This window comes from Pygocentrus nattereri, chromosome 14, assembly GCF_015220715.1.
Source record: "Pygocentrus nattereri isolate fPygNat1 chromosome 14, fPygNat1.pri, whole genome shotgun sequence".
Classification (NCBI taxonomy): domain Eukaryota; kingdom Metazoa; phylum Chordata; class Actinopteri; order Characiformes; family Serrasalmidae; genus Pygocentrus; species Pygocentrus nattereri.
The window spans coordinates 9,409,656-9,424,810 of record NC_051224.1 but is presented as its reverse complement, the minus strand read 5'-3'; the positions used below and the strand labels follow the sequence as shown (position 1 = coordinate 9,424,810).

The following is a 15,155-nucleotide window of genomic DNA, read 5'->3' as shown; positions in this document are numbered from 1 at the left end:
TGTCTTCGATGGGCAAACATGCCTGTGGTAAGCAGACACATGCTTTATAATAAAGGGTGCTGCCATGTTGGATGTGTTTATGTGAATCCAGTATTCTGGTTGATTGCTACTGTTTTGTATCACTATAGAGCAGAAGTGTTGGAACAGGTAAAGTGATCATTTGCTGGACTAGGCTACAGCCTACCCAAAAAATGATTTCTGCCTATGCCACTTGATCAAATGATAGACTATAGCTTGTCATAGACCTTGGCTGTTTTATTGCTGTTGATGATTTTACCAAGCCTCATACATACATGAGCTAAAGTTCAAGCTCATCTCAAATTCAGGATATATTTAGATTTTTATAATCCAGTTTACTGTACTTGTATGGTTTTATTCAAATACAACTTTTTTCTCTTTTCAAGACAAAAGGTAGGAATGAATCTAAATAGGCTTCCTCCGTGTTGCACCTCTGCACTATTTAAGATGGACCAGAAAATTCCAAAAAAAACCTGGCATATAAGACACTAACTTCACCTTTTAGATGTTGCGTGTAAATAGTCCCACTGGGGCATGACCGCCTGTAGCCAGACTGCCCACAAGCAGGTTAAAGCTCCCCTGGGTTTGACACCTGAGCCTGGACTGAACCAAGAACAGAACTGAAGTGCTGCATGCAGTAAAAGTGTTTGTAGGAAAGAGGTGTAACAGTTTGAAACTGTGGGGTCTGCGGTTTGAATGGCACATATGCTAGATACTGATTTACTAAACTTCAGCTGGATTAGCTGACAACCTCCGTGACAAAAGGTATAACAGGTCGTGCATACTTGCTATCCACACTACTTGCTAGCCAACAGTTTCAAAACAAAGTCACACATGATGGGACTAAGACAGAAGCTTTTATTCCTTTAGTACATTTATCTTGGCAACCTTAATGTAATCCGTTTTGTTTGTGTTTTTTCTCAAACTAAAATTTCACAAGTCGTACGTCATCAAGCACCTTGTGTTTAACTAAAGTGACTAACTTGACCGTCTCAGGTTTAGAGTTCCATATGATGTTTAACTGTGTTTTCACACATAGTTCGTTTTAAAAGAACCGAACCGAGTTCTGTTAAAGTGAACATGGAAGGGAACCAACTGCAAATGGCCTCAGTTCTTCTTGTGTTCACACTGTAAGTGAACTCTAAAGAGGACTCTTTCTCCTCCTTTGAGAGCTCAGACCACTTCTTTTTCTGACCTCAACTACACTAGAGCTCAGGCCCCTTTCACAGCGTTCTCTGATAAATCTGACCGATCAGGTGACGAGGAGAACCACCAGACCCGCCTGCTGCTCTCCTATTGGCCGAAGTGCATAACGCAAAAATGGGAAAAATGGCCCTGCGGATCTGCTGTGGTGGGGCTCCGTTTTTGGCTGTGGTCCTTACTGAAGCTCCACCCGGAGAAGTTTAATTCATTCAGCGTTCAGAGTAAAAGCAGCTCAGAACTGCGTCGCGTGTCCAGCTCGAGCCTTTAACACGGAGAAATCCCCTGAGCTCTCGCATGGTATCGCGTTACTATGTCAGCGCCGCTGTTTGTCTCAGGTCTCGGACTGACTTTATCCTGAGTAGAACCTTCTAAATGACCCTTGGTCTGTTTTACCTGCCGTGGCTGTGTGTAGTGTGAGCCTCGAGGACTTCACCGTAAAGCAGAGGTAAAGCGAATTGGGGCCGTTTTGTTTTCACAATGCACCAATTAATCGAACCACAAAACGAGCTACAAACGAACTGTTTCGGTTCGTTTTGGGCCGTCTAGTGGGGTCTGAGTTCGTTTGGCGTGTTCTCGTATGTAAAAAAAAACCATGACCCAGCGGTCTGAGTCGTTTTCAGACGCTGAAACGGCCCAAGTGTGAAAACGCCCTAAAATGCAATGCCAGTGGTCTGTACTGGAGCTGCTAGGCAAGTTGGAAACAACAACAACAACATACCCACCGGCACCCCTCCACCCCCATCCCAAGCACTTGTGTGTGTTCATTGGTTTCCCTGTATACAAATGTGTCCTATTTCCCAGGTGTGGGAAAGCAGCTAAATGTTAGCGTGGAAGCTGTGTTCTGCTCATTAGGTCGAATGCCCAACCACCCAACACGGACAGAGCATGTATAGCTCAGTAAGTTTGAGTGAACACACATTCGTAACGAACTTATTATTAGCTTGGACTGTAAACAGGACATTTCCGCTCATCCTGTGCCAGTGTTGTTTATAGCAGCTGAGAGCTTTACTGTGGGAGGCTGTAAAAAAAACGGAGAACGAGTGACTCAAGCGGGCTAATAACGGTGGCGCTAGCTTCAGTGTGTGTTAATGAGAGCAGCTCTGTTATAGGAGGCTTCTATCAAGGCCATGGTTCAGATGTGTCCCTGTATGGACGCTGTGTGCAGCTTTATTGCCTCCCTCTGAGCTGCTGCCTGCTGCATTAGTGATCCACTGTCACCCTCTCCCTCCCCTCTCTCGCTCCAGACGTTACAGAGAGAGAGAGGGAGGGATAAAGGAGGAGGGAGAGTGAGAGAGAGAGAGATCACAGGGGAGATGAGGCTGTGCTGCTCGGATGGATGGATAGATGCATTGATAAGGATTGCAGGTTCCGCAGCACCAGCCATGAATTTACAATCTCTCTCTCTCTCTCTCTCTCTCTCTCTCTCTCTCTCTCTCTCTATACATCTACCTCATTTCTCTCCTGCATTTCTCCACACCCTCCACTTCCCTCTCATCTCAGACCCCCTCTCCTCCCCTCATCTCTCCATCACTGGTTCTCTGTACGTCCTGCCTCTCAATTTTCCCGCTGATGAGGACGGAGCGCTCTCCGATGGCTCCACGTCTGTCCATTACGCGGCTGACCGGACTATCGCCCTGACAGCTCTCTCAGGCCGACTCTCAAAAAAGCTTCTCCGTTTTTCGTCCGGAGATTGATTGCACAGTGTGAGAGAGCGAGCGAGCGAGAGCAAAGAGAGTGCACAAAACCTGCTTTGAACATATTAAGCCACCGAGTCTGACCATATAAAGGCACAGATGCGGCACAGTACAAAGAGTGAGCAGTTCATTTTCAGCCGCCTCGCTGCAAAGACATACACTAGCCTGCCACTTTATTAGAAACGCCTGCCTTGTAGCCACCCTAAGCGGCAGGTAGTCTATTGCTGTGCATAATATAGTTTAATATAGTTAGTTTCTCTAGGCTTCATCAGTCGTCATTTTCTGACCACAGAGCTGCTCTTGAACTGGCCAATGACTGACTGATGGTGAGTAGAGCAGTGCAGTCTATAATTTGGCACCTATAAGGGAGGTGGACCTTATAAACTAGCCATTAGTCAGGGGTAAGTTAATCGTAATTTTGTTACGTGATAATTCGTGATAATTACGTGATTTTGCTATTTTTGTTTTTAGTTTTACTGTTACTTTTACATGCATCCGATGTGACTGTCTGTCCTCACGTTCATTAACAGTCTGCGTTTTCTTGGCCTCGTCTCTCTCTCTCTCTCTCTCTCTCTCTCTCTCTCTCTCTCTCTCTCTCTCTCTCTCTCTGATCGAAAACAGAGGGTGACGCTGGCCTTGAATCCCGTTACCGCACCGACCGCCTCTAGGACACGCGCCTCGAAACGAGCTCGCCGGTTACCATGGTTACCTCCCCGGAGACGCGAGCATGCTTGTTTATCTCTGGCCGGCGCGGGAGCGCGCTGAAGCCGCCGCAAAGCAGAGGCGGAGCTGCCCGCGTTTAGCCGCCACCGCCGTTATCGACCCCCAACCGCTAGAAACGAAAAGAAAAAAAGCGAAAGAGGAAGAGAAAATCGATCCCTGCCGCTGCGCGGGGCCTTAATTCGACGTGCGCACGCGCTCGCTAACGGCATAAACGCGACGATTAAGGTGACAGAACGAGCAGCGAGTGGGGGGAGGAGCCGAGCGCTGACGTCATGAACCAAAAATACGCTCCGTATAAAAAAGGAGAGAGAGAGAGCGCGAGAGCAGGCGGACTGAGGTGTAGCGCCGAGACGGACAGACGGTGACGCGCGTGCGCGATGCTGCCACAGCGCGTACAGAGAGCTCAGACAGGATGATGGAGAGAAAGATACAGAGAGAGATGCAGCCCTGAATGTTTATGCTGTACGCTGGTTTTGGCAAAAATACAAACAGAAAAATCATTTTTAAAACAGGGCTTTTTTGCTGGTATGTGAGCGGGTTCACGCCAGAGTCACAGGAATATAACCCAACACCCCCACCGTCTTTCTCTCCCTTTCCTCTCTCTCATGCTTCTCTCTTTTTTCTCTGCCCTTTCTCTCCCTTTCCTCTCTCTCATGCTTCTCTCTTTTTTCTCTGCCCTTTCTCTTCGTCTTCCTTCAACTGTTCCTTCTATTTCTTTCTCTTTCCCCTTGTCTTCTCTTTCATGTTCTCTTTCTTTGCTCCATCCTTTTATCTTTTCCGCCCGTCTTTCCTTCTCTTTTCTTTTTCTCTCATATGCTCTTATGTGCCTCTCTCTCCCTCTCTCTTTCTCTACCCTTTCCCTCTTTCCTCTTTCTCTGCCCTCTCCGTTCCTCGTCTTTCTTTCTTTCCCCTCTTTTCCTAATTTCTGTCTCCCTATCTATCACTTCTCTGTCTGTTTGTCCCCCCTTTGAGGTTACAACGCTCTCTCTTTCTCTCTCTCTCTCTCTCTCTCTCTCTCTCTCTCTCTCTCTCTCTCTCCCTCCCTCTCTCTCTCTCTCTCTCTCTCTCTCTCTCTCTCTGAAGTTACAGTCAGAGAGAGTCACCCCCTAAAAATAACAGGTCCGCTCGTACGGCAGGTTCTCCCTCAGGAGCTTCAGTCTTGTCCTCTTCACTTCCAGCTCCTCATCGCTGCCCTATTTCACACACAACACATACACACACACACACACAAACAGACTGTATTTTCTCTCTCTCTCTCTCTCTCTCTCTCTCTCTCTCTCTCTCTCTCTGTTTCTCTTTCATTCTTCCGGAACATTCTGTGAGGAGTCCAGTCTCTCACTGCTCATTAGCGTCCGCGCGTTAAAGCCCGCTCGCGCCTCTGAGCTAACGGAGCTCATGTCAGTGGCCCATAAAGAGTCCGGTAGAAGCCGCCGTGTGCAAGGCAGCAGATGTGGAGGGGGGAGGAGGACGATACTGCAGTGTGTGTGTGTGTGTGTCCACGCAGTGTGATACAGAGCGGGAAGGGCATCAGTATGACACGCTCTCGCGCGCCGGCCCCACGGCAGCGGGAGCCTAATTGCGGTGAGCGCAGATGAGGAGTGATTTTGGCGGCGACGGGGCGCTAATAAACGCAGGAGAGAGAGAGAGAGAGAGACTGACTGACTGCCTCCCGCCGCCAAAGCACAGCCCCCGCGTGACTGATGGACTTCTTTGCTCATTCGCGTGCACGCGCACGCTCAAACACACAAATATTTTCTCTCCAGCCAGGGCTGCAGAGCTCGCAGGCAGAGGGGGAGGTTTGTGCACGTATGTTTGGTTGTGTGTACAGGGGGGTGAGGAGAGAGAGAGAGAGAGAGAGACAGATAGTGGGTGTTTTTGTGCGTGCGTGTGTGTGTGTGTGTCCGTGTCCAACTGTAGGGTTATTATTCTCTGGCTGATGTGGGCTGTTGGCTGGGCAGTGAGATCAAACAAAGAGAAAGAGAAGGGAAACAGAATGAGAGAGGGTGGGTTTGTGTATCCAAACAAGCAGAAGATGGAGAGACCTTGCTAAGGGAGAGCGGGACACAAACTAACACGGGCTAAAATGTAACACGGGTATTGAATGTGGTTAAACTGGTTCCAATAGAACATGCTTTAGCCGTGTTCCCATGTTCCCGCAGCAAAGGCATCTGTGACTTTTGACAAATAGTTCCTGAGTAATTTTCTAATGCTGTGTTGTGTATAAGTCACAGAATCCACACCTATGTTATTTTATTCACCTCGTCGGTGTCTGTAATGCGGTCTCATTCTGAAGCATGTGAACAGCCCACGGTTAGACATCACCAGGCTGAAGTACAGTGTACACATGGTGGGGTTAGTTGTTACACAATATCTACAACCAAAGGCCCTGGTATACTTTCAGTAAAAAGCAAAGCTCACAAAGTTTACAGCTTACAAACACTGACCAATCACAGCTCTTACAGAAAACCCAAAGGAAATTCACATGATAATAAATGCATGTGGTTTTGGCACAAGTCACATGTTACATATGTTGTCACATGTGAAAAAAGTATGATCACATGTAAAAATGTGTTTTGCATGTGAAAAAATGTGTTACTACTTGTCATTTTTGCGCAATTCATATGTGACAGATGTGATTTTTCTGTAAGGGAGGCTTTTTCTTTTTGACAAATCATATTGTTCACAGAAGTGAAGCAAACTTCTGCAAGATGTGTATGGAGGCCTTAAGCCTCCTTAAGTAAACAATGATAGAAGTTCAGGGTAGCCAATCAGAAAAGAGCTCATTTATCTTATAATGGTCTTAAAGTCACAGTAACATAAGCAGCCCATTTAATAATTAAGGAATAAAGAGTGGCTGGAAAATTGCTATATGAATTTAGCATTTTTGGTACATAAAACCATAGAAATGTTATAAGTTGACCACAAGGTTGTGAGAAAAATGAAGGGGATGGACTCTTCAAGCAAAAACCAAAATGTGTTAGGTTGTACCCTGCTCCTCTCCACTGCAAAATCCTCTCGGGCAAAACCAGCCAGCTTTTGGTCTCAGGATTAGATCTGAGGTTGTGTCTTAAAATGCACCTTTGTGCGGTATCTAAGCGTCTGCGGTTGTTCATGGATGTGTGTGGGAGGAGGGGATTGGGCCGTGTCTGTGTGCATTTGTTCATATGTGCCTGTGTGTATGTGCGGGCGTTTGTTTGTGTGTGCGAAGCCGTGGAGGTGTTGTGGCCGAGCCTGCAGGGGGGAATGGAGGCTTCAGAGCGAATCAATGCGTTTGAACTGAGGGATTGCAGTCGAACAGCCCTTGCACAGCCAGCTGGAGCACGCGCATTCACACACGGCACACACACACACTTCTCTCTGTCACCACCTCTCCGTAATGCAGAGAGGAGGGAGAGAGAATTTTAATGGAGGTCTCGGTGCTAGGCTGCCTGTGGTCACGAAAGAGATCAAACCCCAGCGCGAGAGAGCGGAAGGGAGATAGGAAACGAAGGCTCGAACGACCCTGGCTCTCTCTTACCTCCTCCTCCCCCTTCTCCTTTCAATCGTGGACAGCGTCTATTGCACACGCCAGTCCTTTCTTTCACCTCATATGCATGCAAATGAGGCATCTTATGCAAATGGCCCGCCTGAGTGTGGGGGGGGGGGGTGATGTGTGTGTGTGTGTGTGTGTGTGTGTTGAGGGGGTGGGGGGTGGGGGGGTTAGGGGTTGGACTTATGTGCTGCGCCTCACAGGTTCCAATCAGTGATTCATGACGTGGGCTCGTGTGCACCTGACTCCTAGATCCAGAGGCACCTCTGCAGCAGGTGCTGCGCCACTCGCTTCCACATGCCACCGGCGACAGTCATCACAGTCTGTACCATCCAGCCCACTGGGGGCACGAGTGGCGCTGCATCCCTGGACGTCCCGCCAGAGCACCAATAAGCCACTTCCCACCTTCTGCTCAGAGATTTAGGCCAGAAACACATGCCATGCAAGTGTGCTAATAACAATGGCTTACATACTATAAGTATATAGTTTTGTACTTTGTATGTGGCCCTGGATTCTCAAATGTTGCTCTTTTATAGATCAGACTTAATGGTGATTCTCCTAGACTTCCTTAGGAGAAACTGCACTAGCCCAAAAGGAGATGTGAGATACAATAGAGACAAAGGAGAAATGAGAAAACACAAGAGGAGACATGAGATTTCTTTTTTTCTCAGGAGAAACATCTGAGCAGGAGGAGGCTTTAGCCGAAATCTCTGTTGTCTTTCAATCTTATTGTTGTCTAGAAGCAAGTACAGAGAGTGGAAAAGTACTAGGAGGGGGTTATTAACCATCAGTACTCAAAGAGATGATGAAGTACAAATCTGCTCAAACAGATATGTAAAACTATAGGTGGAATTTGCAGCCCCTGAAAGGCTCTCAGAGGAAGGGCGGAGAGTATGAATCACTTGTTCAACCTCTGTGTGGGTTGTGTCTGATATAGTGGCCCTTGCTCAAAATGCTCAGCTCAAAATGCAGTTTATGTGGCATTATGAATTCTGTTATGGCATATTTTACAGTACCACAGATTGTGAAATTGATGTAGCGTAGACTGTTTGTATGCTTGGCATATGGAGCATGTAGCATTTTTCTGCTATTATGCTGCCCTCACAAGCTCATAGGGTGGTCCTAATTCAATATACAATTATGCTTAAGTGTTTTATAGATGGAAATGTGGAGATGTGCAAGTAAATACATGACTGATGTTAGCCTGGGTAACTAGCCTTATCTGTTATGGTAGAGTCTAGCTATCTCACTGTTTCTGCCCACCTTCAACAAATGTTCTAAGCCGCTTATCCTACAGGGTTGCAGTGGGAGCTGGAGCCTATCATTGGGTGGAAGGCAGGATACACCCTGGACGGGTCACATAATGCAGCCAGCAGCTGAAAATGTAAGCTAATGTCTACGGCCTAATTGGTGATGACTAAAAGTAAGTTTAGAAATTTAGAATAGGCAAAAATAAAGAATCCTCACTGACAACGTTCCTGCAAGATCAGTAACAAGTTGGAAACTTAGTTATTAACCAATCACTTGTAATTACTTTTTGAGTGGATATGCATGTGCAACTTTTATTTCAAGTTCTATTTATGGTAATTCTGATAGCAGATGAAGGCAGTATTAATAGGGAAACATTATCGTTTGTTTTCACATTTCAGAGCCACAGTACCCCTTCCACCAACTGCCTCCCTCGCTCGCTTGCTCCGTCTCTCCTCTCTCCATCTTGCTTGCGTGGGGAGACAATGCTCTCCCGCCTCAAAGCTCTGAGCTGTCAGACTGGGTGTGTGAGTAGTGTGCTTACGCTGACACCCAGCGCACACGGGTTGCTGCTGCCGCTTCCAAGGTTTAATCTCCGAGGACGCCAGCGCCCATGTTTACCAGATTTGAGGCGACTGCATGCATGCTGCTCATAGATAATACTTGTGCTTTGTGAGTCGATCATTCAAAGAACTACATGCACTAAAAGAGTGTTTTAACACATCTTTTATGGGTGCCTCCTCCTCCCTCCTCCTTCATGTAAATTTGCAGAGCAGATGATTGCTTTGCAGTGCTTTTCTGTTTTAGCTCAGTGAAGGTGTAAAGGTTTGAGGAGAACGTGAACAGCCTAATGATCTATAGTGGACAAGGCCACCCATAACTGATTTAGACGAGGCTCAGCTGGCCTTGTCTACTTGCTTAGCCATCCAGAGGGTGCCCAGGCAGAAGCCTGAAGGGCATGCTGGCCCCCAGGCAGCCATCTACACACCAAGTCATGCACAACTTGGATTCTTATAGGAATAGTTTGGTGAAAAAATGAAAGCTAACACGTGATGGAAGCCTTTACACTGACAGTTATCGATATTAAAATCATTATGAAATGGCTTTCATAAACTTGCCTCATTCCATGTTAACTTGTTTTGTAATTTCAAATATATTTGCTTAAGTATGACAGTGTTATCTATAAATAAGCACAAGTGCTGACAAATTCAGGCCAAGCACTGTTAAGCAAGTGTTTATGGTAGTTGTAGTCCATGAGGTAGTTCCAGCATTATAGAACAGCTTCAAATGTTTGTGAACAGAGGGTTCCACAAAGTATAAAATGGCCAAAAGTTGTTTACGTTGGTAATGCTTTAGGATTTCACCATTTGCCTGCTGGAAAGTCAGTCCAAAGATGTCTTTAGATTTAGAAGCGACCACCTCTGTACTTGATGTGTTAGCTGTCTATCTTAAGCGTAAATACTTTTTTTATATGACTGATTTAGGTAAAGTATATTTCTATTCTTTTTTTTGACATTTGTGTCTGTAAAGATATGTGAGATCCTGCTGGCGTGGCCAGTTTCTTTGCTGTCAGTGATGCAAGCAAAGTAAACTGAGTTCTAATAGCTCCCATTTCTGGATTGTTGTGAAGAACAATAATTATCTGTACAATTTTACAAAATGAAAAACATGCTCACAGCCTGACCCCGTGTTTTCTGACCCTGCCACCAACTGACTGGAGCCCATGTCTGTGGCGATGGGCCTTTATCGTGGATGTAAAGGACATCGGCACGCTCTGAGATAGAAAATGGCACCTCTCATATCTCCCATCACCTTCTGGACGGTGGCATGAAATGGGGGGAGGGTGCAGACACCTGCTATCCTATCTCTGAATCAGCCCCATTGATCATATTTCTGAATGCAGCTGTACACACACACACACACATGCACTCACTCCCTTTCTCTCCCGCACAATTCCACGCAGGAAATGTGGTCATCATTTTCTTGAAACAGAAAAACGAGTCATGAAGCTGGAGGGATGATGGTTGGGGGGTGTAGGGAGGCAGTGGACTTGAGTGCTATTGTGTGGACTTCACTCGGTGGTAGGGGATATTGAATTGGACAGCATCCATAGTCAGAACTGACTGCTCCACTTCTGGACAGGCACAGACACTACCGTCGTCCTCTGTCTGCGAAAAGGGAGCTCAGAAAAAATGGAGAAAAAGAGAGAGAGATGTTTTGCCTGCAGGGGGACATGACCTTCAGCCAACCCTGCATCCTTTCTCTGTCGCTCTCTCTGTCTCCCACATACACATACTCACACACATAGTGCTCCTTAAATCACTGCTCCTCGCTCAATTACATTGCAGGTAATCTGTGTGGTATTGGAGATTAAAGTTTAATTAGGGCAAGCAGAGTAATTTGGGCCCCAGGTTTAATCTAATCACGCTGCACCGTGCCGCTCGCCTTGTGATGCACTCTGATGTCGGCCTCAGCGCGAATCCGTATCTGGTGCGGCTTTTTTTTTCTTTTCCATCAGCCGAGAACAAAGGCTCCCCACTCCCCCATCTCCCTCTTCTGGCTTGGCTGTGCTCCACCAACACATTCACACACTCACCCATCCCTGTCCACACACTCTGTCTGTCTCTCCCTAGCAGGTCCGCACAACAGACAGCGGGGAGAGAGGGGAGGGAGAGAGCGAGAGACAGGGGAATAAATGAGCCAAAGCTCCAGCATCCCTTTGTCTTAAGCCTCATCCCCCAAACCGCTGACTCTCCCGGCATCAGAGAAAGCGTTTTTGACAGAGCAATCGCATCAGCGGACGCTTTTCAAAGAGCATGTCCTCCCCCCTGCCACCCACCACCCACCTCCGCTCCTGCCGGATATAGGGGCTCTTATGCTTTCCTGCCTGGTTTGTACATTTGTAGGATGTATTGTTCTCTGTTTGTCAGTATCAGACCTCAGAGAATATAGCAATGGTGGGCTTACAACTAACAATCAACATTAATGTTAATCAACAAATCTAACCTCTGTCACCTGTATTGTTCAAAGTCTTGTCAGGGCAACTTTTTTTCTTTATGGTGGTAGAAAACAGTAATTGCCTTCAAGCACTTCCTGCAGTATTTTGCAAACTGTTATAAATACCTTGTACATTATCTGAACATCATACAATGCGTTACAGATGATAAAATTCACATATCATATTTTACATATTTACATTACTTTGTTCATGGATTGTTCTAACAATTATTATAGTCCTGCACAATATGGGATTGCTAACAGTCACTTAAAGACGAGAGACTGTCCTCCACACGTTTCTTCCCATCTGGATTTGCTTCTAATTGTGTTAGAAGGTTCGTGTAAGCACCGCTGTTATTTTAGCAGCAAAGGAAGGAGAAAGAAAGGAAAAGAAAAAAAAAATCAATGAAAGAACTGCCTGGCAATAACAATCCTCATCTCTCCTCCTAAACCCCTCACTCCATCCCTCTCTCTCTCTCCCTCACGCTCTCTCACACATTCCCTGTGGTGTATCCGGGCCCTGCTCTGATTTCATACACGTTATCAGTGTATCTGTGGCTTTTAGCGTTAGCCTGACTCGGTGCGGCTGGGTTTTCAGAGCAAATATTCCCCAGTCTAGTCCTCCGGTAACAGCTATGCAGTTGATAGGGCAGAGAGCCAGGACTTGACATGAATAGAACATGAAGAGTCCGGGACATGAAGGGCACCTTCTGGGAAAGGCCCGGGGCATCGTCATGGCCCTGAAAACGGTTCAGCCTGCTGCAAAAAACCCTCCCTGTGAACATTCCCTGTCTCCCTACACCACAATGTGTTTGCCCTGTACCACCCCTCCTCCTGCTAATTGCATTATAAAGCCCTTAAACCAGCAATTCTCAGTGTGGCAGGCTTGAATTCTGGCCAACCCAGCCTTAGCCCCAACCAAACTTCAGATTCAAAGGGCAAGTGCCAAAATCAGCGTCTGCTAAAGCATCCACAGAGGCGACAGACAGAAGGGTGCTCTCAGAGGCTAGAATGGCCAGACCAAATGTCGGCGCACTACGTAAGCAAGCCATGGCTGGTGAAGTCCTCTGACAAATTAGCTCAGAGTAGTGCATATTTTCAGCATAGATCATGGGACCATAATGACGTCTGCCCCATCCTTCCATGACTCTTAGCTCATGACGATGATGACAGAGACAAGCAGACACAGATACACTGCTTGTCTGTATTAAATCTTACACTCCAGGACTGGAAGGATTGGAAGTGAAATTGCAACCATGAATGCAATGTTAATGGACACATTTATGTAGCTAGATACGTTTTTCTTGGCTAGACTTGATCACCATGATCAAATCAAAACAGAGGATGCCTACTACTTCAGACTAGACAACACCACATGGGTAGCAAGAGTCTAGCATGCTCCCTCAAGGGTTGCAAGCTGGACACCCACCTCAGCTCCTTTCCCAAGGTCACATCTAAGTCCCCTGTTTGGACCTAAAAGGTTAATCTGTTGTTAAAGTGGACCAAAAGGGAAGAGGAAAAGCAGAGCAGGAAGGGTGCAGCAAGAATAGAATGGGCAGAAAGAGAGCTCATGAAGAAGAGAGGTGAAGAGGGAGACAGAAAACAAGGCAGGGAATGGAACAGAGAGAAGGGTAAGAAAGAAATAGAGGGAAGAAAGAAAGAAAGCGTAAGTGACACGGAGATCTCTCTGCTTCATCAATTAGGTGGGCTGAAGTGGAGGGGAGAGGAGAGACGGAGCGAAGCGGCAAGCCTCACAGGGAGAAATAAATGACTGTGCCCTTATTGAGCGCAGCAAGGCATATAGCATTTCGGGCCAGTAATGTCATTGTGCCTTTTGTACCACCATTATTGATGAAGTCTGTCTCAAAGCAAATAATCCCTCAGCACGGGTTGCATTCGAGACTTCTCGTTCAGTTCCGGGAGATCAATGTAAGCGATCTGGGGGACGGAAAATGCGGGAGGGGAGAGAGTGAGGTGCGATCTTAGCTCGAGAATGAACAGGCACAGCTGGAGCGCCCCTGCGGAGTGAGAGTGAGAGAGAGAGAGAGAGAGAGAGAGAGAGAGAGATAGGAGGAGATCAAAGAGGCCTCTGCTTCAGTACAGCACAGGACAGAGACAAGAGTATAGCAGCTTCACCTGCTGCAGAGACTTCCCTATACTAACATCCCCCTCTCACTTTTTCTCCGTGAGCTGCTCTACAGCTCCCTGCTCCCCTCATGCACTGGAATATCAATCAGCCTCCTGCCCCAATTTGCCGACCCTTTTCTCTCTCTCTACCTCTACTTCTCGCTGTCTCTGTTTCTCCTCTCTTCCTCTTCCCCTCGCTCCCTTTTCTGTCTTTCATAAACAGAGGTTTGAAATTCCCAAGATAGTCGCTGAGTGCTTAGTTACCATACGTGGAGTCATCTCTGTTGTTGCCAGGGTAGCCAGGTTGTATGCAGTTTCCTCAGGCTTGAAGAAAAACAGGAGGTATTAGGGCTCGATGCTTCACGCCATCAGCAGACTCCGTTTATCTCTCTTTAGTCTACAGTGCTGTCCCACAAAGCTGCTTAAGCCCTCTCTCCCTGCTCCGAACATGCTTTTCTGTCTTATTCAGGTATTAGGGTGCTCTGAGTGCAGCTGGAGACTTTGCTCTCACACACGCACACACACTTTTTCTTGTCTGTCTCTTTTTTAGCATAAACACAAACCCAGGCACTAAAGCAAGGGTGTAGAAGATATAGGTGGAGGGAGGGTTCTGACCACACCTGCCCCCAGCCCTTCTCCCTTGGCGCAGCGGTGGTAGTCCCTGAGGCGTGATGCCCGGGGCACGGCTGCCGCTGATGAAACATGCAGCAGGCTCCTCACAGCAGGGAGGGCACGGCAGCATGCTTGCTTCGCGCAGCGTCACCATGCCGACAGCACTGAGGCTCGACATTTAAAGGCCACTCTCCATAGCCCCCTAATGGCACAAGCCACCCGGACTGGTCATTTGAACTTCTAGTCTTAGGCTTGATTGCTTGACATTGAAGATTGTTTAATATTTTATGACACTATATTTTTCCATATCATTTGGTATAGATAATTATCAGGAATTGTTAGATGTAGAAGAAATATTCTGTTAGAAGAATATTTTTGATGATTTTGATAGTTGTCATTTTATTGCCTTGGCCTACTTGATACAACCCAACTCTAGACATAAGGCAGTAACATCACTAAATGTCAGGACCACATGTAATAGATTTTGAATCAAAACCAATCAGTTGCATACCAACATACTGATAATGAGTAAAATACATCCTAAGACAGTCCTGAGAAGGAAGTCCAAAATAACTCAACCCAATTAATTTACCAGACAATTGTGATTAATTGGTGATATAAAAAGTGGAGCATATTTTAATGTATTACTTAAACTACCAGAAATAGCAGCATTAGTGTCCAGTAATAGGCTCTCTTTAATAACTGGCTTCCACATTCTGCAGATAAATCATAGAAGTGACCAACAGAATTTGAAATAAGCTAAAGCAGAACAGAATGTCCTGGGTCCTTCCATGTGTCCACTGCCCAAAAGCGCTCGTTTCTCCTTGACTGCTGTGCGCCTATGTGCCAGCTTGTTCATTGAAGCTCTGTCAAAGTGACATCTCTGAGAAATGCACCTTGTACTCAGCCAAGCCAGAACGACCAATCGAAAGCATCCAATCCGATTAGCATCTCCCCAACCATCATTCCACAGCTATAGACGTCTTTCACATCAAACAGGCCTG

General features: G+C 46.6%; 1 protein-coding gene across 4 annotated transcripts in view; it reads left to right on the top strand.

Moving 5' to 3' along the window:
* The window catches only part of LOC108412729 (retinoic acid-induced protein 1), a 59,302-nt gene that overhangs the window by 28,441 nt on the left and 15,706 nt on the right, over positions 1 to 15,155 (top strand). The window contains exon 1 of one of the 4 annotated variants that reach the window (XM_017684893.2): positions 8,465 to 8,551. The exons of the other annotated variants lie outside the window; for them this stretch is intronic. Within the exon in view, the coding sequence (XP_017540382.2) occupies positions 8,531 to 8,551 (21 nt within the window). The 5' untranslated portion in view covers positions 8,465 to 8,530. Of the gene's footprint in view, positions 1 to 8,464; positions 8,552 to 15,155 lie in introns of those variants that run through there. 4 annotated transcript variants of the gene reach the window in all.